This window comes from Onychomys torridus, chromosome 14 (assembly GCF_903995425.1).
Source record: "Onychomys torridus chromosome 14, mOncTor1.1, whole genome shotgun sequence".
In the NCBI taxonomy this organism is placed as follows: Eukaryota; Metazoa; Chordata; class Mammalia; order Rodentia; family Cricetidae; genus Onychomys; species Onychomys torridus.
In genome coordinates this window covers 633,094-661,059 of record NC_050456.1, presented here as the reverse complement: position 1 = coordinate 661,059, position 27,966 = coordinate 633,094, and the positions used below count along the sequence as shown (strand labels likewise).

Genomic DNA, 27,966 nt, shown 5'->3' with positions numbered 1-27,966 from the left:
TGACAAAGAAGCCAAAATTGTACAACGGAAAAAAAGAAAGCATCTTCAACATATGGTGCTGGCATAACTGGATGTCGACATATAGAAGGCTGCAAATAGATCCATATCTGTCACCGTGCACAAATGTTAAGTCCAAGTGGATCAAAGACCTCAACATAAATCCAGTTACTCTAAACATGATAGAAGAGAAAGTGGAAAATAGTCTTGAACGCATTGGCACTGGAGATCACTTCCTAAATATAACACCAGTGGCACAGACACTGACAGCAACAATTAATAAATGGGACCTCCTGAAACTGAGAAGCTTTTGTAGAGCATAGGACACAGTCAACAAGACAAAGCGATAGCCTACAGAATGGGAAAAGGTCTTCACCAACCCCACATCTGACAGAGGGCTGATATCCAGAATATATAAAGAACTCAAGAAACTAGACGTCAAAAGACTTTTTCAATTTTTCTTATATACTTTTAACATTAAAAAATAGACTTAAAAGCTAAAATTTATGATTTTAAGTTTAAAACTGAAATGATAAATAGCTCAAAATTATTTTTAAAATTTATGAAGAATTTATGAATTATCTCAGTAAACCCTATTACATTTTAAAGCATAGTTTTTAAAATGTTTAAGTGTTGAAAGTTATAAAACTTAAATTTCCACTAACTTTAAAATTTAAATGTTCTATGTAAAAGATTATAAGCTCTTCAAACCTTTTCTGAAAAAACTGAAGCAATTCATAAGCAAACAATATTACTAAAATGAATTAAGATATAGTCTTTGGGGTGATAATTAAATTCAACCGATGTATTAATGTATATAATGAAGCCAGAAACTTCTACTTTAGGAAAGAAAAAGTTTTCTGGGAAAAGACTGAAATGGAAGTAGGGGCAGGGGAGAAACTGTGGTGGTATTGTGTTCCCCGAAATATTGTGCACAATAATAAACTTATCTGGGGTCAGAGAACAGGACAGCCACAATATTAAACATAGAGGATAGGCAGTGGTAGCACATGCCTTTAATCCTAGCATTCCAGAGGCAGAAATCCATCATCTGTTCAAGGAAACAGCCAGGCATGGTGACACATGCCTTTAATACCAAGAAGTAAGCCTTTAATCCCAGGGAGTGATGGCAAAAACAGAAAGATATATAAGGCGTGAAGACCAGAAACTAGAAGCATTTGGCTGGTTAAGCTTTTAGGTTTTCAAGCAGCACAGTTCAGCTGAGATCCATTTGGATGAGGACTCAGAGGCTTCCAGTCTGAGAAAACAGGATCAGCTGAAGAACTGGCAAGGTGAAGTGGCTGTGGCTTGTTCTGCTTCTCTGATCTTCCAGCATTCACCTCAATACCTGACTCAGGTTTGATTTTATTAATAAGACATTTTAAGATTCATGCTACAGAGAAAGATATAAAATGTACTTTTCTTCTAATTGAAGACATAATCATAGAATTTTATGTTTAAAGCAAAAAGCATCCTTCATAGCTATTTCCTTCTTACTTTCTGTTTTAGTTAGGATTTCTATTGCTGTGAAGACACAGTATGATCATGGCAACTCTTTTAAAGGAAAACATTCATTGGGGCTGGCTTACAGTTCAGAGATCCAGTCCATCATTATCACGGTGGGAAACATGGTAGCATGCAGTCAGACATGGTACTAGAGAAGGAACTGAGAGTTCTACATCTAGATCCACAGGCTGCCAAAAGTGACTGCCACACTGGGCATGGTTTGAGCATATGAGACCTCAAAGCCCACCCCCAGTGACCACTTCCTCCAACAAGGCCACACCTACTGCAACAAGGCCACACTTCCTATGAGTGCTACTGTCTATGGGCTTATGGAGGCTATTTCATTCAAACCACCACATTTCACTCCCTGGCCCCGAGAGGCCTGTAGCCATACCATAATGCAGAAATGCATTAAATCCAACTTTAAAAGTCCCCAGTCATTAACAGTCTCAGCACTGTTTAAAAGTCCAAAGTTCAAAGTCTCTTCTGAGACCCATGCAGTCTCTTAACTATAATTCCCTATAAAATCAAAATAAAAAAGCAGATCACATACTTCCAACACACACAGTGTTGTGGATTATTTTCACTAGGCAAAGATGTGTTACATTTGTTTATGCTGCAGAACATTATTTTAACTCTGTAAAGGTATATTACATTCATTTATGCTGCATTTGTTAAACGATATAAGGATGTATGTATAATTATGTAAAGATGGGTTGCATTTGTTTCACCTTGTCTGCCTAAGGCACCTGATTGGTCTAATAAAGAGCTGAGTGGCCTAGGCAGAGAAAGGATTGGCAGGGCTACCAGGCAGAGAGAATACCTAGGAGGAGAAATCTAGGCTCAGAAGGAGAGAAAAGAAACACCAGAGAAGGAGGAGGAAAGAATGAGGGACACTCCTGGGGCAAGAAGCCAGGCAGATGCCAGATAGACAGACATAGAGAAGCAGTGAAAGTAAGATCTACAGAAGTAAGAAAGGTGATAAGCCCTGAGGCAAAAGGTAGATAAGGAGAAACAGGTAAATTTAAGTGTAAAGAGCTAAGCTGAACATTCAAAACGAATAAGAAGTCTCTGTGTCGTGATTTTGGAGCTGGCTGGTAGCCCAAAAGAAAAGATCTGATACAACACAGGATATATATTACCATTCCAAAGGGGAGCACAGTAAGGAAATACTCAACCAAAGCAAGACCAAAAACCAGCTGAGCAAATTCCAAACTCTGCATATCCATGTCAGCTCTCCAACTCCATTCAGTTTTGTTGACTGCAACTTCTTTCTCTTGGGCTGGTTCCACTCCATTAGGAGCTTTCCTCCACAGGTATCCATGGCTCTGTTTTCTCCCATATAGTGGAGTACCCAAGGCAATCTAGGCTTCACCTTTACAACTTCATACAAGGGCCCCTCTGGGCCTCCATCCATGGACACCCTGACATATGCCTGGCCTCAGCAGCTCTCCTTAGTCATGGAGGAGATTCTATAACCCCTTCCTTCTACCCTTGACTTTAAAGCCAGAACTACATGGCCAAAGCTGCCAGGTTCTGCTGCTTGCTAGGGCTGGAACATGGCCCTTCACTCAATTATGTCTTTACCAGCTTCCTGTTTTCAATAGTTTCAGTTTCCTTCATTGACTAAGCTTGGCTGTCCTGGAACTCACTCTGTAGAACAGGCTGGCCTTAAACTTAGAGGTTTAAAGGTATGCACCACCACACCCAGCTCTAAGCTTCTCTTTAGTTCCTTTTCACAAGTTGGGAGCTTATATGGGTAATATCTTGTCCTGAGGTCACCACTCCCTTTGTTCTATTTAACATCAGAATTTCCTTTAATCTGTTTATCTCCTTGAACACAGCATTTAGCTCCATTTTACTTCTTGGTGTCCCTTTTTTCTCAAATTGTACAATTTGTATTTTTTCTTGCTCAGTTTGCTTTTTTTCATTATAAATCTAATACCACACAACAGAGTCAATATTAGGTTGTTTTGAGATTTCCTCTGCCAACCCAATTAATCCAACTCTTCAATTTAGCCTCAAGCAGACTTTTAAAACAAGGGCAAAACCAGTCACATTATTTGCCAAAGTATCACAAGAACCATCTCTAGGCCACATACTAAAATTCTTCTTCTCTGAAACCTCTTGAGATAGGCTCCCTCAGCTCAAATCACCCTAGCACCAGTCTTCCATGCTCCTACTAGGATGGCCCAGTAAGCCCCACTTAAAGTATTCAACTGCTTTTCTAATCCCAAGTCCCAAAGTTCACATTCCTCCAAAGAAACGCATGGTTGGGCCTATCACAATGCCCAGTCCCTGGTACCAATTTCTGCCTTAGTTAGGATTTTATTGCTGTGAAGAGACACCATGACCACTGCAACTCTTTTAAAGGAAAATATTTAATTGAGGCTGGCTTACATTTCAGATGTTTATCCATTATTATCATGACTGGAAGCATGGAGGCATGGTGCTAGAGAAGGAGCTGAGAGTTCCACATCTGAGTCCATGGGCAACAGAAAGTGACTGCCACACAGGGCATGGCTTGAGCATCTGTGACCTCAAAGCCCATCCTCAGTGACCAGTTCCTCCAACAAGACCATACCTATTCCATCTAACAAGACTACTCTTCCTAGTAGTGCCCCTCCATATGGGTCCATAGGGGCCGTTTTCTTTCAAACCACCGTATTTTCCTATCCCACATACACTTAAACTACCTTGGAGCTCAATGAAGAACAGGTTAATAGGAACATAAGTTTTCCCAATGTTTAAAATGTAAAGAAAGTAAACAGAATAATAATGATTAAAAACCTAAGTAAGAGAGGTTGGGGATTTAGCTCAGCGGTAGAGCGCTTGCCTAGCAAGCACAAGGCTCTGGGTTCGATCCTCAGCTCAAAAAAAACCCACAAAAACACAAACAAACAAACCTAAGTAAGCTCATGAAGAGCACCCAAGAACACAGAGCAATTTAAATGGCAACACATTTCTAAGACAAGACTTAGCATAGGCATTATGGAACTGGTCACTGAGGCTTGGTTTGATGTGAAGCTTTTTTTTTTTTTTTTTTTTTTTTTTTTTAATGCAAACTTGTACAACCACTGTGGAAATCAGTATGGCAGTTTCTCAGAAAACTGGGAATCGATCTACCTCAAGACCCAGCCATACCACTCTTGGGCATATACCTAAGGAATGCTCAATCATACCACAAAGATACATGCTTAACTATGTTCATAGCAGCACTATTTGTAATAGCCAGAACCTGGAAACAACCTAGATGCCCGTCAACTGAAGAATGGATTAAGAAAATGTGGTTCATATACACAAGAGTACTACTTATCAGAGAAAAATAATGACAGCATGAGGTTTGCAGGCAAATGGATGGAACTAGAAAAGATCATCCTGAGTGAGGTAACCCAAACCCAGAAGGACAAACATTGTATGTACTCACTCATAACTGGATTCTAGATATAAAGCAAAGAACAATCAGACTGCAACCCACAGAACCAGGGAGGCTATACAGCAGGGGGGACCCTAGGATGACTGTGGCCTATAAGTTTTGGTTTTTACTCAATTACTGGGCAAGCCTCAATGAAATATTTCACTATTAGGATAAGAATTTATACAATATCAAGCTGATAATAGAAAAAAGAAAGAAAGGAAGGGAGGAAGGAAGGAAGGAAGGAAGGAAGTTAGTTAGTTAGTTAGTTAGTTAGTTAGTTAGTTTTGGTAACCAAAAAAAAAAAAAAGATTTATTTATTATGTATATAGTGTTCTGTCTGCATATATGCCTGCATGCCAGAAGAGGGCACCAGATTTCATGAGCCATCTTGTGATTGCTGGGAATTGAACTCAGGACCTCTGGAAGAGCAGTCATTGCTCTTAACCTCTGAGCCATCTCTCTCTAGCCCTGATGTCAAGCTTTTCAAGCATCTATAAGTACTTTCTTTCCTTATTCATAATGGTCTGAAAGTTATCTGTATCAGTGTCTATCATCACTCTCTCCTAGATGTTAGTATTCTGCCCTTACTTCAGCTACACATGAGCAGTTCAGGGTCTTGCATCTTACATCATCAGTGTGTGCTAGTGACTACATGCATGCGTCATGGTCATACAATCAGCACATGCGTGGTGTAGCTCCATACTGGGAGCCCCTTAAAAAACTGGATGCAGATCCCACTCTCTCTCTGCTCCCCCCCCCCCCCCCATCTTTCTCTCTGCCCTCTGCATGTGCTCTTTCCCAGGCCTAATCTTTTTGTTCCTGCCCCCTTCCTCCTAATAAAGCTCTCTGCTGCTAAGTAACCAGGTTCTGTCATGACCGTGACCTTTCTGCCAGTAACCAGCACCGCCACCGCCAGCACCATTTATCATTCATTTCACTGAGCATCCCAGTATTGTCTCTGTGTGCGTGTCCACCCTCTGAAGTGTATCTGTCTCTTCTCCTCTTTCTGGCCCATCAGATACTTCCTTTACTATTTCTCATTTAAGGGAAATACTCGCAGCTTTACAAAAGACCTTCTACTTGGGTGCCCAATTGATAACTGGGGACAATTTCAGTTACAGAGCTTTAAGAAGAAAGTTGACTTTGTTTTGTACTATTGCCCAGCCTCAATATAAATTAAGACACTGAAGAATGGGTCTTTAAACTGTTAATTCTCCAGCTCAATCTGTTCTCTAAATGGAGGGACAGTAGTGGAAAATCATCAATGTCCAGGCTTTTATATCTAGATTTCAAACTAAGAAGCTGTTTCTAGGTCTGTATGGCTATAGTATGTATGGCCCAGTCTAGACCTATAGAACTGGATTCAGATATACTGAATGATTCCCATCTCCAATTAATATTATCAGCAATTTTTCTATACCTCTTCCTACTACAAAAACGGGGAACCCAAGGAGGCCATCCACTGTCTTCTGACCAACAGACAACTCTCAGTTGCCCTCTTAAAACTCTTTCCCTCCTCTCCTCTCTCCTGACCATTCTCACATGAGGAAAACATCTTTTCCTCTCTGCCCTCCAGACCAACCATCTAGCCAATCTCATAAGACCATCCTCAGTCCAAGAGAATGAGGTTAGGAAACAGTCAGCCAAACCCAATCAAGGAAATCTGTTCTCATCACAGGACACATTCAATGGACATAGAGACAATATCAGAATGCCCCCTTTATAGTAACAGGCATGGTCCAGTTTAAGGACAGTTTTGGTGACTTCTCATAAAACCATAATGAATTCCAGGATGAATTCCTTCATATGAGCTTCATGTCTGTTCCTGTCTTAACAGAAGGTTATCTCAGTATTGATTTATTGACACTTCTGTGAAAGGAGTGGATTCTTCAGGTTACTGAAGTAGCTGGTAGGCTAGCAGCCAACATCCTAATCCATGACATCCAAACACCTGGGGAAAAATGGCCCACACACAGACCCCAGTTGGAACCCTGAGAACCTTATTCACAGGTAGTACAGAAACCTCTTAACTTGCCTCGAAATACAAAAAGAAATGCCTACTTAAAGCTGTCAGCTCTGACAAGGTCAAAGAAAAGAAAAAGAATATTTTGAATTTCTCCAACCACCTATTAAGTTCTTCTGAAAATACCAAATAATACCAAATCAGAATCAATGGAAACATAATCCTTAATAGCTATAAATTTTATGAAACAAACTGTCCCAGATATTTAGAGAATGTTACAAAACTAAACTAAGGCATCTAATGCCATTTTGAAATATAGTACAGTACAGGAGGCTTGAGGTTACACCAGCTGAGAAAATAACAGTAGGGGAGGCAAAAAGAAGAGGGGGTGATTAGAGAAGAAAAAGCAACTATGGACTGCTTTAATTCAAGCAACATCTCACGGTAACCCACAAAACTCCAGAGAATATACCTAGTGAGAATTATGCCACCTGAACCACAACCAATGTATACATATACATAGCTGAAAGGTAGGACATTGAAAAGGAACTGTTCTGAGTGGCCCAGAAAGGACCAACTAGAAATGATTCACTTAGAGCAAGATTCTGGACACTGTCTTTCAAGAAGGACAATTCACGTTTGAACTGTAAAGACACAAACACTCTCTGGCTCCACTGTAAGTACAGTATCATATTAGTGAAGCCTCAGTAACAGGTGATCAGTAAGCAGGAGGAAAGAATACTTACTAGATACAGAAGCTGCTTTATCTATCCTGACCCAACTTGTTGGCCATTTGTCCAATGCCAACTGCCCAATACCAGAAACAGATGGGCAAGCCTAGGGAAAAAGACTCACTTTTCCCCTACGTTGTGACACAGGTTCAACCACCATTACCCATTCCTTCCAGTACCCCTGCTGGTGGAGATCTCCTTAATATACTAGGTATCTCTATCACCCTGAAGGAAGAACAGAGGCATGTTTCTATGGAACAATAGCACAGTATCATCTAGCTGCTTTCCTCAATAACTCTGGCACAGAACTTCAGCATGTCCCTGAAAACACAAAGAGTCCAATGGATGGCTCCAGCCTCCTCTGCATGTAGGCTGTATAAATTGGACTCAGTGAGTTATTTTACAAAGGAGGGTAAAGGGTATCTGTTAGGCAAGTCTAAGGAAGAGAAGAGAAAGTGGGAATGAAATAATCAAGACACATTGTATACATGTGTTAAATCATCAAAGAATAACTTCCATAGAGAGACACTTAGCACCAAACTCTGGTCTACTCCTTCATGCACAAGTATAGCCATCCATACATACCATAGGTACAACAAATTTTCCCCACTTATAAAACAGTGTGAAAAATAAAGATAAAGAACCAGATGTGATTACCTACCTGAAGTCTTGCTAGTTGTGCAGTACGGGCTACTATTTTATTATATGGCTCAACAATTTTTGATTTCATCCTAAGGCCAAAAAAAAGGGGGGAAAGAGTGAAAATCATTTCAAAGTATCCAACGGAGACTAGAGAGATGGCTCAGTGGGTAAGAATGCTTGCTGCACAAGCCCAACAATCTGAGTTCAGACCCCAGCACCTATGTAAAAAGGTAGGCATGGCTAGGTCACCAGCCTCACTCCAAGTTCAATGAGAGTGTCTGTCTGTCTGTCTGTCTGTCTGTCTCTCTCTCTCTCTCTCATAGGTAGAGAGTGATAGGAGATACCCAACATCTACCTTTGACCTCTATGCACACACACATAAACACATATATGCCATATGCCACATACACACATGCATCACATTCAAACACAAGCATACACAAATAAGTAAATCCAAAAACAGTTACATGTGTACACATATTAATGGCTAGAAATAGTTCCATCTCATATATTTATAAAGTGAACAACAGTACCTATCAACAGCTCCTTGTAAAGCTCCGATTCTTGTCTGCATCATCTGAAGAACACCTAGAAAAGATAGCAACTAATGTAGGCTTTATAAATTTATAAGACTCACACTTGACCAAAATAATCAAACACAAAAATATACATAAATACAATCTTAATGCTTTTCTGCCATCATCCTAATGCAGGCAACCTATAAAAGCCTGCAACTAGCCTCCCCCTCCAATACCTGGTCCATGACAGAAGCCTAACAGGAAACTAGGTATGGCTACTTACTGCTAACAGGTTTCCACCTGGCATAGCGTAGAAATTTTAAAACTATACAGTGCTGAGGGCTGTGTAACATGGAAAACATACACGGCACTACTCAATCAGACACTTGAAACTTGTTTAAAATTTAAACTGTAATGGTAAAATTGTACATATTTGCTATAATTTGTTTTGTTTTGTTTTCTTTGGGGGGGGGAGCTGAGGATCGAACCCAGGGCCTTGCACTTGCTAGGCAAGCACTCTACCACTGAGCTAAATCCCCAACCCCTCCCCCCACCTTTTTTTTTTTAAAGATTTTTTTATTTATTTAGCATGTATAGTGTTCTGCCTGCATATATGCCTGTAGGCCAGAAGAGGGCACCAGATCTCATTATAGACGGTTGTGAGCCACCATGTGGTGGCTGGGCATTGAACTCAGGACCAGTCAGTACTCTTAACCTCTGAGCCATCTCTCTAGCCCGCTATAATTATTTTTTAAACCTTTGAGTGGTATTTAAAGTTCCAGCTGAATTCTCTATTTAGTATCCTTCTCTGGTGTCATCTCCACTCCTGTAGTAAAGCTAAAGTCCAAAGTGCCTTGAAGCCAGAGTCAGCACACTCCCTAGGCTTTCCACTGGTTTCTAGTTGCTCCTGAGCTCAAGTCTCTCTTAAGACTTCAGCTTCACTCACCTTCTTTTCACCTACATCCAACGTTTAAATGCTACCTTTTACCCAAAAACGGAATGTACTTATACACATGTATATAGAAAGGGGTGAATAATATCCTCTTTATATCTTCCTGTATACAGACATCTTCAACTCCATCCCTAAATTCTAGCCTGTCAAATTTAATATGTCGAAGGTGACTTCTGCAAGCCATAATCCTACGATTTATCCCACTTCCATAAGTCTCATCTAGCCGAGCAGACCACAAATCTACGGAATCACTGGTGACTTCTCCACCATTTTCAAGCCCCTCAAGGAATTCTTTCAGTTCTGTTTCAATTTGACTCCCATCAACTGCTCTCGATTTACCACACTAATCCAAAGCCCCACCAACCTCAACTACTCAACCAATGTTGTCACCCTGTAGAGACAGCAGGAAAAATTACTTACAATACACTCCTTGTCTTACAACACTAATTATCAAACTCTCTAATGGTTAACACCTGCATTCAGAATTAAATCAAAATTCCCTTCCAGCAAATTCATCTGTGATTCTCTCCCCTGTTCACATACTCATTCACAAAAGTGATTCTGGCCTTCCTTTTTACCCTGAAGCACGCATCAAGTTAACTCCTGCTCCCACTGACTATTCCCTAAGCTTTCAACAATTCCTCTCCAGATCTCCACAGGACAGTTCCTTCTTCTCCTTCAGATGTCAGCTCAAAATGTTAACTTTTCAGAAAGGCCTTCTTTGGCTATCAAAAATAGGAGGGTCTCCCCTTCCTCTACTTAATGGGTTTTCTTTGTAGGACTTAAAAATGTCTGATTTTCCAAGAACACATCAAAAAAATTATCCACCATGACCAAGTAGGTTTCATCCCAGGGATGCAAGGATGGTTCAACATACGAAAATCTGTCAATGTAAACACCATATAAACAATCTGAAAGAAAAAACCCACATGATCATCTCATTAGATGCTGAAAAAGCCTTTGAAAAAATCTAACACCCCTTCATGATAAAGGTCTTAGAGAGATCAGGAATACAAGGAACATACCTAAACATAATAAAGGCAATTTACAGAAAGCCACAGCCAACATCAAATTCAACAGAGAGAAACTCAAAGCGATTCCACTAAAATCAGGAACAAGACAAGGCTGTCCACTCTCCCCATATTTATTCAATATAGTATTTGAAGTTCTAGCTAGAGCTATAAGACAACAAAAGGAGATCAAAGGGATACAAATCGGAAAGGAAGAAGTCAAACTTTTACTATCTGCAGATGATATGATAGTGTACATAAGTGACCCCAAAATTCTACCAGGTAACTCCTTCAGTAAAGGAACAGGATACAAGATCAACTCAAAAAAATCAGCAGCCCTCCTATACACAAATGATAAAAGGGCTGAGAAAGAAGTCAGAGAAACATCACCCTCTACAATGGCCACAAATAATATATGTTGGGATAACACTAACTAAACAAGTGAAGGGCCTTTTATATAAGAACTTTAAATCTCTAAAGGAAGAAATTGAAGAAGATATCAGAAAATGGAAGGATATCCCATACTCATGGATGGGTAGGATGAACATAGTAAAAATGGCAATCTTATCAAAAGCAATCTACAGATTCAATGCAATCCCCATCAAAATTCCAACACAATTCTTTACAGATTTGGAAAGAAAAATACTCAACTTCATATGGAAAAACAAAAGACCCAGGATAGCTAAAAGAATCCTGTATAATAAAGCAGCCTCTGGAGGCATCACCATCCCTGACCTCAAATTCTATTATAGAGCTATAGTAATAACAGCTTGGTACTGGCATAAAAACCAATATACGGACCAATGGTATCAAACTGAAGACCCTGACATTAATCCACGCACATATGAACACCTGATTTTTGACAAAGAAGCCAAAAGTATACAGTGGAAAAAAGAAAGTATCTTCAACAAATGGGGCTGGCATAACTGGATGTCGACATGTAAAAGATTACAAATAGATCCATATCTGTCACCAGGCACAAAACTCAATCCAAGTGTATCAAAGACCTCAACATAAATCCAGTTACACTAAACTTAATAGAAGAGAAAGTAGTAAGTACTCTTGAATGCATTGGCACCGGCAATCACTTCCTAAATATAACACCAGACACTGAGCACAACAATTAATAAATGGGACCTGTTGAAACTGAGAAGCTTTTGCAGGGCAAAAGACACAGTCAATAAGACAAAAAGACAGCCTACAGAATGGGAAAAGACCTCACCAACCCCACATCTGACAGAGGACTTATCTCCAAAGTATATAAAAGAACTCAAGAAACTAGACATCAAAATACTGAACAATCCAATTAAAAAATGGGCTAAAGAGCTAAACAGAGAATTCAAAACAGAAGAATCACAAATGGCTGAAAGACATTTAAAGAAATGCTCAACATCCTTAATCATCAGAGGAATGCAAATCAAAAAAAAAACCTTACACCTATCAGAATTACTATGATCAAAAACACTAGCCGGGGCAGTGGTGGCGCACACCTTTAATCCCAGCACTTGGGAGGCAGAGGCAGGCGGATCTCTGTGAGTTCAAGGCCAGCCTGATCTACAAAGCGAGTTCCAGGAAAGGCACAAAGCTACACAGAGAAACCCTGTCTCAAAACACCCCCCCCCAAAAAAAAAACCACTAATGACAGTCAATGTTGGAGAGGATGCAGAGCAAAGGGAACACTCCTCCACTGTTGGTGGGAATGCAAACTTGTACAACCACTGTGGAAATCAGTATGGCGGTTTCTCAGAGAACTAAGAATTGATCTACCTCAAGACCCAGCTATACCACTCTTGGGCAAGGATGCTCAATTATACCACAAAGATACATGCTTAACTATGTTCATAGCTGGCAACCTAGATGCCCATCAACTGAAGAATGGATTAAGAAAATGTGGTTCATATACACAATGGAGTACTACTCAGCAGAGAAAAACAATGACAGCATAAGGTTTGCAGGCAAATGAATGGAACCATTTCTTCCTGAGTGAGGTAACCCAAACCCAGAAGGACAAACATGGTATGTACTCTCTCATAAGTGGATTCTAGATATAAAGCAAAGAACAATCAGACTGCAACCCACAGAACCAGGGAAGCTATATAGCAGGAGGACCCTAAGATGATAGGCTTATAATAAGTTTTGGTTTTACTCAATTACTGGGCAAGCCTCAATGAAACATTTCACTATTAGGATAAGAATTTATACTTTATCAAGCTGATAATAGAAAATTAATTAATTAATTAAAAATAAATTTTAAAATGTTCCTTTTTTTTGGTTTGTTTTTCCAGACAAAGTTTCTCTGTGTAGCCTTGACTGTCCTGGAACTCACTCTGTAGACCAGGCTGACCTTGAACTCACAAAGATCTGCCTGCCTCTGCCTTCCAATGCTGGGATTAAAGGCATGTGCCATCACCACCCAGCTACATGTACATTTTTTAATTGACTTTACCATCTGAAAGAAAGATTGTTTTATAAGGAAAACAGTGGTTTTGTCTATTCCTCAAATACCTGGTTATCAAACAAGCTCTCAACTGCTCTTTAACTGACTAAATGAACAGTGAAAAAAAGGGAATAAATTCTCTTTAAAAATAGGCTGAATGCCTGGGTGGTAGTGAGCATACATTTAATCCCAGCACTTGGGAGGCAGAGGCAGGCAGATCTCTATGAATTCGAGGCCAGCCTGGTCTACAGAGAGAGATCCAGGACAGGCACCAAAACTACACAGAGAAACCCTGTCTCAGGCTGAATGAAAATACCTCCAAACTACTTACAAGATTTTTTCAAATACAAGGGGGAAAGATGAAAAAGCTAGGATTAAGAATTAAATTTTCTAAGTATAGTACACTTTTTGGCATCTCAATACAACATGCTATTAAGTGTTTTGAAAAACACCCTATGATAATATACAAATACATACATATATATGTAGATATATGAATATATAGATATGGATATAAGGGCTTCATAATGTCAGGAATTAAACCCAGGGCCTCATACATGTTAAGCAAGCTGTTTAACACTGACTTACAAACTCAGGACCACCTGCCCCAGCATGGTACCACCATAATGGGTAGTACCATGCTGGGGCAGGTGGTCCTGAGGTTGGCATTTTAAACGTTATAACCCTTAAACAGTATTCTGGGAAAGGGACTGGAGAGAGGGCTCAGCCTTTAAAGGCTAAGACTCACAACTGGAAGGACAAAAAGTACCCTGGGAAAAACAAGCACATTGTAAGAATATGCAGATAGGAAAAAAACATAATGAGGCTGAGTGTGGTAACCCACTCCTTTAATCCCAGCACTCTGGAGGAAGAGGCAGGTGGATTTCTGGGAGTCTGAGGTGAACCAGGGTCTGCACAGTTAGTTTCAGGCCAGGGCTAACTGTGAAACCATCTCAAAAAAATATTAAGAAGAGCTGGGCATATGATGTATACCTTTAATCCCAGCACTTGGTAGGCAGAAGCAGGGGAATCTCGGAGTTAGAAGCCAGCATGGTACAGAGTGAGTTCCAGGACAGCCAGGGATACACAGGGAAACCTGTCTCAGAAAACCAAAATCAATAAATAACAAACAAATAAATAAGAGATGAAAGTTTTATAAATGAATGAAGACATAATGAGAAGTATTTCTACTATAATGATAAGTCACCTAATTGCTGTGGATATCGCTCTGTGTAAATAAAGTTCTGATTGGCCAGTGGCCAGGCAGGAAGTATAGGCGGGACAAGAGAGAAGAGAATTCTGGGAAGTAGAAGGCTGGAGAGACACCGCCAGCCGCCGCCATGAAAAGCAACATGTAAAGACACTGGTAAGCCACACGCCATGTGGCAAAGTATAGATTAACAGAAATGGGTTAATTTAAGAGAGAAGAAGTAGATAACAAGCAGCCTGCCACGGCCATACAGTTTCTAAACAATGTAAGTCTCTGTGTGCTTTCTTGGTTGGGTCTGAGCGACTGTGGGACTGGCGGGTAAGAGAGATTTGTCCTGACTGGGCCAGGCAGGAAAATCTAACTACACCTAATCAGTGTACATCACTTCATGGTGAAAATTATATTATTTACTTTCAAAGTTATCATTAAAATATTACTGTTCTTAGAGACTCATTTAAAAAAAGTTAAGAGATTATAAAATAATTAGGGCTATCAATACTTAGAGAATCCTAACTTCTTCAGATTTTCAAGTTAACAATCAAAATATCATTTCCCAGAATTCTAAGCTCTTTCCCAGGGTGTTTCAGAAACAGGGATTTTGAGGTAAAAGCTCATTCCTTTGACACCATGAGAAATAGTTAGACAAAACCAAAAATATTGCTTCACAGAAAACAAAACCAAAAAGAATTTGATCAACATAGAAAATAAAATCATTTAACTTTCTGTGGATGTAGTTAATAACAGTAATCAAAACACAAGGGTCATAATTTGACATAAGCTAGAGTTATCTGGGAAGAATAACCTCAGGTGAAAAAATGCCTCCATCCAGATTACCTACAGAAACTCTGAAGGGCATCTTCTTAATTAAGACATCATGTAGGAGAGCTCAGCCCACAGTGGGTGGTTCCATGCTGGGGCAGGTGGTCCTGAGGAAAGCACACTGAGTGAGCCATGAAGAACAAGCTGAACAACTGAAATACTTTAAGAATTGAACAGCACTCCTCCATGACCTCTGCTTCAGAACCTGCCTCGAGTTCCTGTCCTGACTGTCCTTAGGGACAGACTGTAAAATGGAAGTTATAAGTGAAATGAACCCTTCCTCCCCAAAGTACTTTTGGTCATGGTCATTTATCACAGCACTAGAAACTCTGAGACAGCAAGTAATAACAAAAAAAATAACAGTAACATTTCATACTAATGAAATATAATCAAGAAAAAATAAAAAATTCATAAAAGAATTAGTCAAGGGGTTGGGAATTTAGCTTAGTGGTACAGCACTTGCCTAGCAAGGGCAAGGCCCTGGGTTCGGTCCTCAGCTGGGGGTGGGGGGGGAGAGGAAAGACCAGAATTAGTCAAACATGAATCACACAAATAAAATTCTAATCTGTTATTATTCTACTATACTTTCACTGATAAGAATGTCAAAGAAAGGGAAAAAAAAAAACATAAAATTTCATCCCTATTTCCACTACTACCTATTCTAACAATACTAATTTTTTATTGTTTTAATTAAGTAAAATTTTTAGGAATATTCATATATGCAAGCCCGTTTTGAGCATTTTCCTCAATCATTTAATCCTTGAGATAATATTTAGGTATACATTAGTATATCTGTTACAAATAACTACAGTGGAGCAAAGTTAAGTTGCTCAAGAAGTGATCTGAACCCAGATGGTTTAACTCAAGGATCAGTTAGTGAAGTTTTAAGTTTTCCTAGTACACAGCCACCTTGTCTATTATCACATTATCTGTTGGTTGCTTTAGACTTTCTGGTAAAGCTCAGTAGCTACAGAGTCTGTATGGACAACAAAATTTAAAAGTACCTTCTAGCCAGCCCTCAAGCTCAAAAAACCTTGTGGGTCTCTAACCTAGCTCCATCTAACAGTAGTAGATAATGAAAATATACCTTCCAAAGACTCAATCCCAGTTGCTTGTGCCAGTAAATCTTCATGTCTGGCAACAACCTGAAAAATCAAGAATGAAAAATTAGCATTTGCTCTGATTAACTATCTTTATCACCACAGGGTACAATTCAAGGTCTCACTTCACATATAAAGGAAACAGATACTATACATACACACACATATGCATATACACATGCAAGTTATGAGATGTGCTTAAGATGGGTTGTAACAAACACATAAATCATTTATAGTTCAATATAGAGCAAAAGGAAATAGTGCTAACTCTGTCTTAGTCTATTTGGGGTACTATATCATAGCCTAGATAACACACAAGAGATTCACCATCATAGTTCTGAAGGCTGAAGTCCAAGATCAAGTATAAGCAACCAGTATCTATTCATCATCAGTGGTGCCTTCTTTGTCCTGACATGGAGGAAAGATGAACAACTTCCTGTGGAGCTCTGGAAGTCTGGCAAGGTACTAACCACCTCCCCAAAACCCACCTCTACAAATTACCACATTGGCGATTGTTTCAATATATGAACTGCAGAGTGAAAAGGGCCAAGGGAACAAACACCCTGCCTCTGACTAGACCTGAGACCAGGGCCAAGGAAAAACACCCTGACCCTGAATTGACTCCAGGACCAGCGCTTAAAATCCCACCAATCCCTGAGCTTGTCCCCAGAGTCAGGCTACAAAAATCCACCAATCCCAAGCCACCCTAGAAAGTGCCCCCAAGAAATCCTATATAAGGTCTGTACCCTCTCAGTTTGCTGCTGTTTCCCACCCAAGGCAGCCACCCTCCTGGATTCTTCCTTCCCAATAAATCACTTGAGTGAGGTTTGTTGTGTGGTGTAACATTTTCACCAGAGCAGAGCCCAGCTGTAACAACTTTCACTGGAGTGGAGCAGAGCCATAACACTTTCACTGGGGAAACTTCCCTTAGTAGAGCAGAGCATAACACTTCTCAGGAGCAGTAGTAACAACGTCTCTGGGGAAAAACCTCCTTCCCTTGCAGGAAAAGAGTTGGTACACTTTTACTATAGAATCCCTTCCCTGGAGCAGGGTGTAAGTTGTTATGCTTATAGTGGCTTTGTGGTATTCCTTGCTCCCGACTGCCAGGATACCTTTGCATCGCAGCTGCAATGCTTACATGAATATACACATGCAGTTGCAGCTTATTAGGAAAAATGTGTGTCTATTATGCATGAAGCCTTGGGTTCAATTCCCAACAGTTAATAAAATCCAATATATGAATCTTGGGGAAATGAAAACTTGGGTCATGGCAAACTCTCCACTTTCCTAACTATGTAAATAGAATTGTATAAACAATGATATACTCTCTGTTGATTTCTTGTGCTTTACCTTTAACTTGAATTCTTTCAAAATCAAGTTTTTCTTTATTCTTAGACTTAATTCAGCACCATCAAGGGCACATCCTGAAAACTAAACCACTTAGTACTTATCTAACCCTGAACAGCTCCATGTGTCAAGTCCCCTGTGTAAATCCCGAGTGTCCAAACCCCTCCTTAAGGATCTGCCAGGCTCTGCCCACAGAACACTCTAAAGGTCATAACAGCCTAACTCAGCCTCTTGAGACACAAGTAGCCAAGATCTATCTGCCTTACAGAGTAATAAGCCCAAACTCAGGACTTAAAAACCCACTGTGGTTGATATATTATGCACCCTAATAAACTTATCTGGGGGTCAGAGAACAGAACAGCCACAATATTAAACATAGAGGTTAGACATTGGTAGCACATGCCTTTAATCCCAGCATTCCAGAGCAGAGATCCATCCAGACCTCTGTGATTTCAAAGCCACACTGGAAACAGCCAGGTGTTGTAACACATGCCTTTGATCCCGGGAAGTGATGGCAGGAAGCAAGAAGGCATATAAGGCGTGAGGACCAAGAACTAGAGCTCCAGAGCTCTTTTTAAGCTTTTAGCTTTTAGCAGCATTCGGATGAGGACTCAGAAGCTTTCAGTCTGAAGGTTCATGAAAACAGGATCAACTGAGAAGTTATGGAGGTGAGGTTAGCTGTGGCTTGTTCTGTTTCTCTGATCTTTCAGCATTCACTCCAATATCTGGCTCCGGGTTTGTTTTTATTAATAAGACTTTTTAAGATTCATGTTACAACCCATCAACCCCTGCCCTCAAAAACTCCACCCCAAGAAACCCTATAAGCCTGTCTCCTACTCAGTTCCCTGCTCTTCTCACCTGAGCAGAGGTAGCCATTCTCCTGTGGTTTTCCCAATAAATCTCTTCTGTGAGGTTTGTTGTGCAGTATGACTTTGTGGTGTTCCTTGGCTGACAACTACCAGGATATCTTTCTCCTCAGAGCTGTAACACTTACACTGGGGATATCTTTTCCCTTGAAGTTGTAATACTTACACACGGTATTGCAGAAAATCCTTTTCCCCATGAAACATAGATATTTTTGTGGAAATTAGGGCAAAGGAGGCAGGGAGTATGAGTTAAAGAGCCCATGTAAGAAATTCCTTGGTACATTAAAAATCATGCAATGGGTTTGAAGAAATGGCTCAGTGGATAAGAGCATTGGTTGCTCTTATAGAAGACCTGTGTTCAATTCCTAGCACCCATACAGAGGCTAACAACTGTGTGTAACTCCAGTTCCAGGGAAGCTAAGACCACCTTCTGGCCTCCACAGATACCAGGCACACACATGGTGCACATAAATATATGCAGGCAAAAGCATACACATAAAATAAAGGTAAATAAAATAAAAAGAAATCATGCAAATAATAACAATTCTGTGGAAATCCTTATGATTTTGCATCCTTTCTCAGTGTAAGAAAGCTCTCCATCTAGCCTACATACTAAAGTTCCTCATCAGCAAAGAATCATTCATGGGTGCCTTCACTTTGGCCTCTTCTAGAAATCGCTGTCATTCTATCACCTTCTTTATCCTTCATTTTGTACTATTTCAAATATAAAATTTGTTCTATCAAGTCTTTTCCTATCACGCCACCTCATATAAGTATTACATTTATTCTGCCTTTTATCACTAAAGTTGCATGACAGTTTGAATGAGAATGGCCCCTATAGGTTCAGATATTTGAATGCTTAGTTCCTGCTATGGGATGTCTTTCTATATGCTGTGAATATGTGTTGCTCTGATTGGTTGATAAATAAAGCTGTTTTGACCTATGGCAAGGCAGCTTAGAGGCAGACAGGAAATACAAGCAGAGAGACAGGAAGAAGAAAGGAGGGGAGGGAGAGACACCAGCCTGCTGCCCAAGGAACAGCATGCCAGCAGACCGGTAAGCCACAGAAAATGTGGCAAAACATAGGTTAATAGAAATGAGTTAATTTAAGATATAAGCGCTGGCTAGTGAAGAAGCCTGAGCCATTAGGCCATATATTTTGTAAATAATATAAGCCTCTGTGTGTTAATGTGTTTATTTGGGTCTGAGTGGTTGCAGGACCACAGGTGAGAGATTTGTCTGGACCACGGTGGTGGGGTCGGGGGAGGGGAGGGAGATGAAGAAACCTTCCAACTATAGTTCCTAATTAGTGGACCTGTTTGGGAAGGATTAGGGGATATAGCCTTGTTGGAGGAGGTGTGTCACTAGGGGTGGGCTTTGAGGTTTCAAAAGCCCACACAATTCCCAGTTAGCTTTCTGCCTCATGCTTGTGAAGCAGATGTAAGCACTCAGCTACTGCTCCAATGCCATGCCCTATTGCCTTGGTCATGGTGTTTTGTCATGGCAATAGAAAAGTAACTAAGATGTGTTGCCACCAGAAGACTGCATTTTCTCCAGATTATTGATATGATCATCAATGTCTCTGTCTTAAAGAATAATTTTCTATTCTCCTTTATCTCTCATGACACTTTGAAAAGGCTGAAAAACTAAAAATTACTCTTTCACACACTCCTTGCTGCTAATCAGATCACTTTCTGAAAGATGTAGAAGACGAAAGAAAGGTGAAAGTGTAAGTCCCTTGGGTGCTGAGTGGCCAGGCCCCTTCCCTGAGGACATCCAACTATCAGTTCCCAAACACAGAACACTAACTGTCCTAATGCACAGACCCAGCCTTTGTCCTACAAAGTAAAAAGCCCAAGTTCAGGACTTAACTACCACCCATGGAAATCTCCACCCTGGAAAACTCTGTGCCTTCTCCACAAAGAAATCCTATACAAACCCTGTAGGGCCAAAAAGGCCAGTGAAAGAACACCCTGGCCCTGAGACCATAGCCAAGGAAATATACACTGCCACTAACTAATTCAGGACTTGAAATCTAACCAATCCCTGAGCGTGAAAACCAACCAATCCCTGAACACAAAATCCAACCAATCTATGAGCTTCTCCCAAGGTCAGGACTTGAGATCCTACCAATTCCTACCCTGGAAAATCTTCACCCTAGAAAGCTCCAACCCTAAGAAACTCTATATAAATCAGTTTGGGGCTGTTCAGTTTGGAGCTGCCTTTTTCCACACCCTGGGAGAGGCAGTCATTCTCCTGGATTCCTCCCTCCCAATAACTCTCTTAAGTAAGGTTTATTGTAATGACTTTCCATTTGCTGTAGTGCAACAGAGCAGACAGAGCTATAATAACTTTCACTGGAGCAGAGCAGAGCCATAAGGGCTTTCATTGGAGTGGAACAAAACTGCTAGACATCTGTGGGGAAACTTTTCCTTAGCAAAGAAGAATTGTAACACTTTGGCTGGGGATACTTTCCCTTGCAGGAGAAGCAGAGTTGTTACTCTGGGGAAACTGAGCAGAGCTGTAATACTTCTCCTGAGCAGAACGCAACAGAGCTGTGACAGCCTCGCTAAGGAAACCCTCCCTGCTGGAGCAGAGTGGTCACACTTTGATTAGGGAAACCTTTCCTGGAGCAAAGACTGTAGCATTTTAGAAACCCTTCCTCGCTGGAACAGAGCTATAATACTTATATTAGAATACCTTTCCCTTCAGAACTGTACTTATTCCTCAGCTTCCAACTGCCAGGCTACCTTTCCCTTCAGAGCTTTAACACAGAAAGCTACCTTCCTGGTGGTTTCAGCTAGTAAACAGTAACCTGAAGATTCACAAACACCTGAGAAAACCATATTGACTATTCCAGTATTCAGTCACAATCAAAATGGTAATGGTAACCCAGCAGACAACACTCTGTCCTGCAACTACACTTCCTTCAGTTCAACCCCTTCTGGTCACCAACCACTCCTAAACAACTATCTGCTCATGTGTTAGGCTACAACAGATAATAACTCTTAGGACTTTAATCATGTCACTGATGCTTCAATTATTTTAATTGCATTCTTTTATTTGGCTAACATTATCTAAATTTTGCTTCTGAAAAAAATTGTAGTAGGTTCAGCCTCATACTAGAACTCAGAAACTTTGACCTCACATATCTATAGCTATAGCTATAGATATAGATATAACTCGCCCACGGGCTGAAGAGATGGCTCAGCAGTTAAGAGCACTGGCTGCTCTTCCAGAGGTCCTGAGTTAAATTCCCAGCACCCACATGGCAGTTCACAACTGTCTGTAACTTCAGTTCCAGGGGATCCAACACCTTCACACCAGTGCACATAAAATAACTTTAAAAATAACTTGTCCTCCTAAGGAGTGTTAATTTAAAATTCTCATCAATTCCTACCAAAGAAGTACTGTATGAAAGGAGAAATACACCAAGTATACAAGTGAGACAAAATTTCATGTCTCTTGCAAAAATGTATCCCCCTGAAAATCTGCAGAGTTTAAAGACATTCTCCTCTGCTCCTGTAAAAACACCTTGTACCATTCTATGTAAAACATGCTTCACTTGACAGTTATTTCTGTCTGTATGTCACTAATCCTTGGAATCCTTGGAGAATCAAGGCATATGTTCGCATTTCTCTACTCCACAGCCTAACACAAAGACTGACATTAAGTATCTTCTAAATATTTGTATTTTAAACATGTAATCAGAATTTTAAAGTTGAAATGACCTTATAAGTCATCTCAATCCTTCTAAGATGTTCTTTTCATTGATAAAGAAACTTAGATACAAAAAGTTCAATGAATATGTCTCATGATATGATAGATGTGGGTTTCCAGGTAAACAGTTCATCCATTTACACACTTATTACTCATCTAAGTATTTCTTCAATAACTACTCAAATGAAAAGCAATGTGAGTATTTGGAGACCTGAGGATATAGCTCAGCTGGTAGGTGCTTGCCTGGCATGTGTAAGTCCCTGTGTCAATTTCCAGTGCTACAAAACAAACCAACCAACAAAGAAGTAGATCATAGAACAAGCCTACAAAAGTTAACAATTATAGAAGGAACCTTTAAGTTTATCTACAGCAGTATATTCTTAGTCACTAAAGGACATATATTTTTTTTTAAAGACTCAAAGAAATGAAGTTGTAAGAAAGTCAATTGTAACAGCACACCTAAGCTTGGGGACTTATCTCCTAATGCTTATATGTGCTCTACTTATCACAACATTTATTGAGTTTCTATAATTTCAGCAAATATTATACTTTGTACTTAACAAGGTAGAAACACTTCCTGTGCGACATTCCAATATTACTTATTCAAATTATTCTACTTCCAAAATTCCATTCCATTTTCTGTTATCATTATCAAAGGTGTCTTTTTTCCCCAAAACATTCACTGTAAACTAATAATAATAATAATAATAATAATAATAAATAATTCAGTTAATAAACAGAAAGCAAATTATTCCAGAAAGGTAAGTCAATATGTTTTCAACTAATAAAAAGTAGTTTACAGAAGACATTACAAAAATGTAATTAAGTGATGCTGGTAAGTTAAGCATTTGTTTATGGAAATACACATTTGGTTTTAACAATGATGAGATGACAAAGGGATAAACTGTCACTTTCTGCTGACCCAGAAGACTGATGTTACCTGTAGGTGTAGTTCTTTATCCAACTGACTGATCCCTTGGGCAAGTTTTGCTAGTTGCTCAGCAATTACAGCTTGATGAATAGATTGTGAAGTATAAGCTTTTACATCAAAGTCTTCATTTAAAAAGTCATTATAACAGTCTAGGGGGGGGGAAACAGAAAACTTATCAACTCTGCATTATATCAGTTATCAAACAATAGATCAATTATAATCATATCATACTTAGCATGTTTTGAGACCTACTATGTACTAGGAACTGTTGTAGAAGCTACCTAGAACAATGTGGAGGAATTGAAGCAGGCAGCAGCAGACAGAAAAGATAATACTCATGAGAGAATATGTACTAGGTGGTGCTCTAAATCCAAGTACTGACTCCTTCAATCCCCACAGTCCTGATATGTGGGAAAACATCATTTGCCCCACTTCACACAGGTGCAGATAAGTCATGCAACTTGTCCATTGTTACTATCTGGGATTCCAATGCAGAAAGTATAGATGCAGAATCCAGAGGTCTGAACCTCTCTGTTTCTTTTGTTGATCTGGATGGACTCCATGGCTTCTGCTGCCACCAAGAGCCATGTAGATGCCCAGGGTCAGGTTAGCCACTTGAGTCCATGATGGTATCCAAGGGCAATGCTGCAGTAAGGGCCATACATATCTGAGTAGCCTGCACTGCTATCCAATGTGATGATGACATCCAGGCCAGAACTTCAGCTGAGGGCCATGTCTGGGTCCACTGTCCTACTGTGGCCAGGGTCTATGTAGATGTCCGAGGCTCCTGTTGCCATCAAAGGCCATGCAAAGGTCTGGGGCCATGTTAGTGACCAAGGGCCATGCTGCTACTGGACACATGCCCAGTTGAGTAGCCTGCACTGCCACCTGGGGCAACAATGACATCCAGATCTGGCTGCTGCCAAGGATCATGTCTGGGTCCATGGTCATGCTGCAGATAGAGCCTGTGTTGATGTCTATGGCCCATGTCACCTCAAGGGGCCATAGGAACCATGCATGATGAAATCAGAGGACCATGAGCTGGCCCTACCCTTTACTGGCCCTGGAAAAGCTGGCCCTGCCTCTTCCTGGACATTGCAGAAAGAAGCTGCCCCTTTCCCCTGCACCCTCCCACACACACTTGGAAGAGCTGGCCCCACACCTTGCCACAGGCAAGAGAGAACTGACGCAGATGGTATAGGCATAAGGGAGCTGACTCCACCCTCTCGCCTGAGGTGAGTGACCCCAGTGGCCCAGACTGACCAGCTCTGCTATCACCCAGGTCCACGGCTGGGCCTCGGGTTGACCCACCCTAACATCTACCCACTTAGGACCTTCTAGAGCTCATGAAAGGACTGGTACTGTGGAACAATACTCACAGGATTTCCATGACTGAAGGCAGCCTCCAATATCCCAAAGGGATTTTGTTGAGGATCCACTAATGATGTACCAGAAACCAAAGGCCTTGAATCAGACCAATGATTTATTGCAATGAACATTTGCTAGTAAAGGTGATAGGGCAAAAGGGTATACTGTGTGACACACAAGCTCCCAATGCTACCAGGATGAATGAAGAGGTGTTGGAAAGGTAGGAAAGATGGAGAAGTGAAGAGGTTTTGTTTTGATTTGATTTGATTTGTTTGCTTGCTTTGTTTTACTTTGGTTTGATTTTTTTTTTGGGGGGGGGAGCTGAGGATCGAACCCAGGGCCTTACGCTTGCTAGGCAAGTGCTCTACCACTGAACTAAATCCCCAACCCTTGGTTTGATTTTTTTTTTAATTTTCCTGGCGTGGGGGGGGGGGGGCACTACAGGGGTGAGGGGAGGATATGGGGGACTAGGAGGTGTGCATAATGTGAAATTCCCTAAGAATCAATAAAGAAATTATGTTAGGGAGAGAGAGAGAAAAAAAAATGCCCCACAGGTAGATATGTCCATAAGCCAATCAAATGGAAGGCAATTCCTCGACTGAGGTTCTCACTTCCCAGCTTACTCTAGATGACTTAGAAACAAATTTTAGAATAAAAATAAATAGAAATATATAATATAGGGTTCAGAACCCAGGAAGACAACAAGACCTAGGAAACTGTATAAAGAAAATACTGAAGACTGCTGGGAGTGTGGGGGACAGAAAGAATGACTAAATCGAAAGAAATAACAATTGAAAGGAAGTAGTCAACTGTAACTATGATCTTCAAAAGATGAACATGATTGTTAGACTATTTGATGACTACTATACTGGAATAAATCACATAATTTTTCTCTTTTATGATCTTCCTCTTACCAGAGGCAAATAAACTGTGCACAAATTTTCCAACTATGCCTCTGTGTGTTCACCAAGTTTATCTATCCTATCCTCAGGCAAATCATCAACACAGTGAACACAGTCAATCAGTTACTGAGCAAAATGCTCAACTTTTCAGGTACATCTAGGAAAACTGGAGAAGAGTACTTATAGATTTAGGAAAAAGAATAACAGCCCTATACCATATTAGGAGAGTTATGTGAAGACAGGAGCCAAACCCTTTACAAACTTAAATGAGATAAGAACCAAAAGTTCTGATTTCTCTCCCATGAACCACCAAGGACCTTAGCAACATGATTTTAAGGTTAAAGAGTGGGAGTGTTTGGGTTCTAGACAAGGATAGACTCCAGAGCACAAAAAAGGAGGGGCTGTCCATAAGAGAAAACAGAGCCATTAAGTTGTTATATTTGAAACTGAAAAAGGGGGCAAAAGCAAGCAAGCATGATTTTAAGTTTAGGATAAGCTCAAGGACTGGACAGCAATTAAAAACTAAAGTTCGCCAGGCGGTGGTGGTGCACGCCTTTAATCCCAGCACTTGGGAGGCAGAGCCAGGTGGATCTCTGTGAGTTCGAGGCCAGCCTGGGCTACCAAGTGAGTCCCAGGAAAGGCGCAAAGCTACACAGAGAAACCCTGTCTCAAAAAAAACAAAAAACAAAAACAAAAACCAAAAAAAAGTAAAAACATAAAATAAAATAAAAAAAATAAAGTTCACATCTGACAAATTTCAGGGGGTTGAAAGAAAAGCTTTTTTAAAGAGTAAATGTAGATTTAAATAATCACTGTGGAGGATGACAAAGAGAATTTTTGTAAGTAGGAAAATATAGGATGTACATTAACTATTTACTACCCAAAACCTAATTATAATTATTGGAATGTATCCTATGAAATATATGTTCATTGTTTAGAATGTGATATCAAGGGATATTAAACTGGGGCAGTCTTAGTTCCACTTCAAAACTGACAGCACCTAGAAGCATTATTTACACTCCCTAACCAAATTCTAACCCCTTGCTATCATCCTCTGTATTGCTGTTTGGCTGTGTACACACAATCGTACTATATTCTTCCAACACTATTACAGGAGCTACCTTTATAGCTCTACATGGTAAGGTATTTGAGAGTGGAAACTATATATATTTCAGGAGTTTGAAATTTTGTTAAATTTGAATTTCAATTAAGACACAAAGGTGAAACAGGCAGAAACTCTAAAGGATCCACCCCAACCTAGTTCAGAAAACATCACTAGTTTTGACAAAATATACACCACAAAAAGACAAATAGTTTATTTTAAATTTTTCATCAGTGGATTCTGCTGGAGTATCCACTGCAGATAAACACCGGAGAGGCTCCTGTCGCAAACCACCCTCTAGAGCGATGGAAGGATCTTTCTACTGACACTTGGAGGGGACCTGATCTGGTTTTGGTGTGGGCCGGGGTTCTGCTTATGTCTTTCTTCAGGACAATGAAATTCCTCATAGGGTTTCTGAGCGCTGTGTGCATCCTGTGGCTGCAGCTGAAGCCCAACATGGCAGAAACCTATTGGGCCTTCATGAAAAACTCTCCCCTGATGCCAATGGAGATTGAAAGCCCAATAGGGCAGGCTTTGGCAAGCATTAACATAAGCCTAGGAACTGCAGCCATGCGGTTGGATTCTCCAGAAGGTAATGTAACTGCTTTTTCAAGTATGTTTGAGAACGTGTCACCCAGACACCTTGGAGATTAAGGATAACACTGAAGATCACTGACCTCCATTTATTAACGACAGTAGCAAGCCAGCTAAGCATTTTCATTTTCACAATCTTATTCAAGCTGGAGTAGTACCTACTTCTCACGAGTGGCTCTGTGCAACATTTTTTGGCCTCCTGAAACTCCTTTAGCCCCCTCTGAAGGTACCTTAAAATTTGTGAGCCTGAATGTAGCCATTATGAGACCATTAGTTCTGCTCCTTGAGAGCTGCCTGGTTTTTGTTTGTTTGTTTGTTTGTTTTTTGTTTTTTTGTTTTTTATGGTTCTTAGTTGTTCTTTTGCAGAGCTGCCAGCTTAAGTTGTGCTGGGATCAAGAATAATGGGCCTCGGCGGTTAGTGTTCCCTGGAGTTGTGTCCATGCCAGTGAATGCCCACATGCTCCAGAAGAGAATTTGACATCACTGATGCCATTGTTGCTGCTATAACAATGACAACCACCGCTACTACTGTTTCTGGGATTGCCATTTCATAATTCACAGCTAGCACAGTGGAGACCCTGGCAGCAAAAGTAGCTACCACAGTTAGTTAATCTTTCATTCTATTGGGCATGACAAATTTAAATAAATAGTTATATACATTTCGATTGGCTTTGAAAGTTATAAATTTACAAACTCAAGTTCCATTTGCTCTTGGGATACCAACCTACAAGGACTCCAATTTGCAGTAAGGCTCGTTAAGGAAGGGAATGGCTCAGTGCCTTTAGCCTACCAGCTATGGGCAGGTTAAGACTTCTGTTGGTCTTTTCTGTGTT

General features: G+C 40.3%; 1 protein-coding gene across 1 annotated transcript in view; it reads right to left on the bottom strand.

Annotated features, from left to right (window-relative positions):
• Cog5 (component of oligomeric golgi complex 5) overlaps nt 1-27,966 on the bottom strand; it is a 332,454-nt gene that overhangs the window by 302,575 nt on the left and 1,913 nt on the right. The window contains exons 2-5 of the mRNA XM_036205395.1: nt 23,177-23,316; nt 16,291-16,348; nt 8,791-8,845; nt 8,277-8,346 (exon numbers count right to left, since the gene is read on the bottom strand). Coding sequence (XP_036061288.1) covers nt 8,277-8,346; nt 8,791-8,845; nt 16,291-16,348; nt 23,177-23,316 — 323 coding nt within the window. The remainder of the gene's footprint in view (nt 1-8,276; nt 8,347-8,790; nt 8,846-16,290; nt 16,349-23,176; nt 23,317-27,966) is intronic.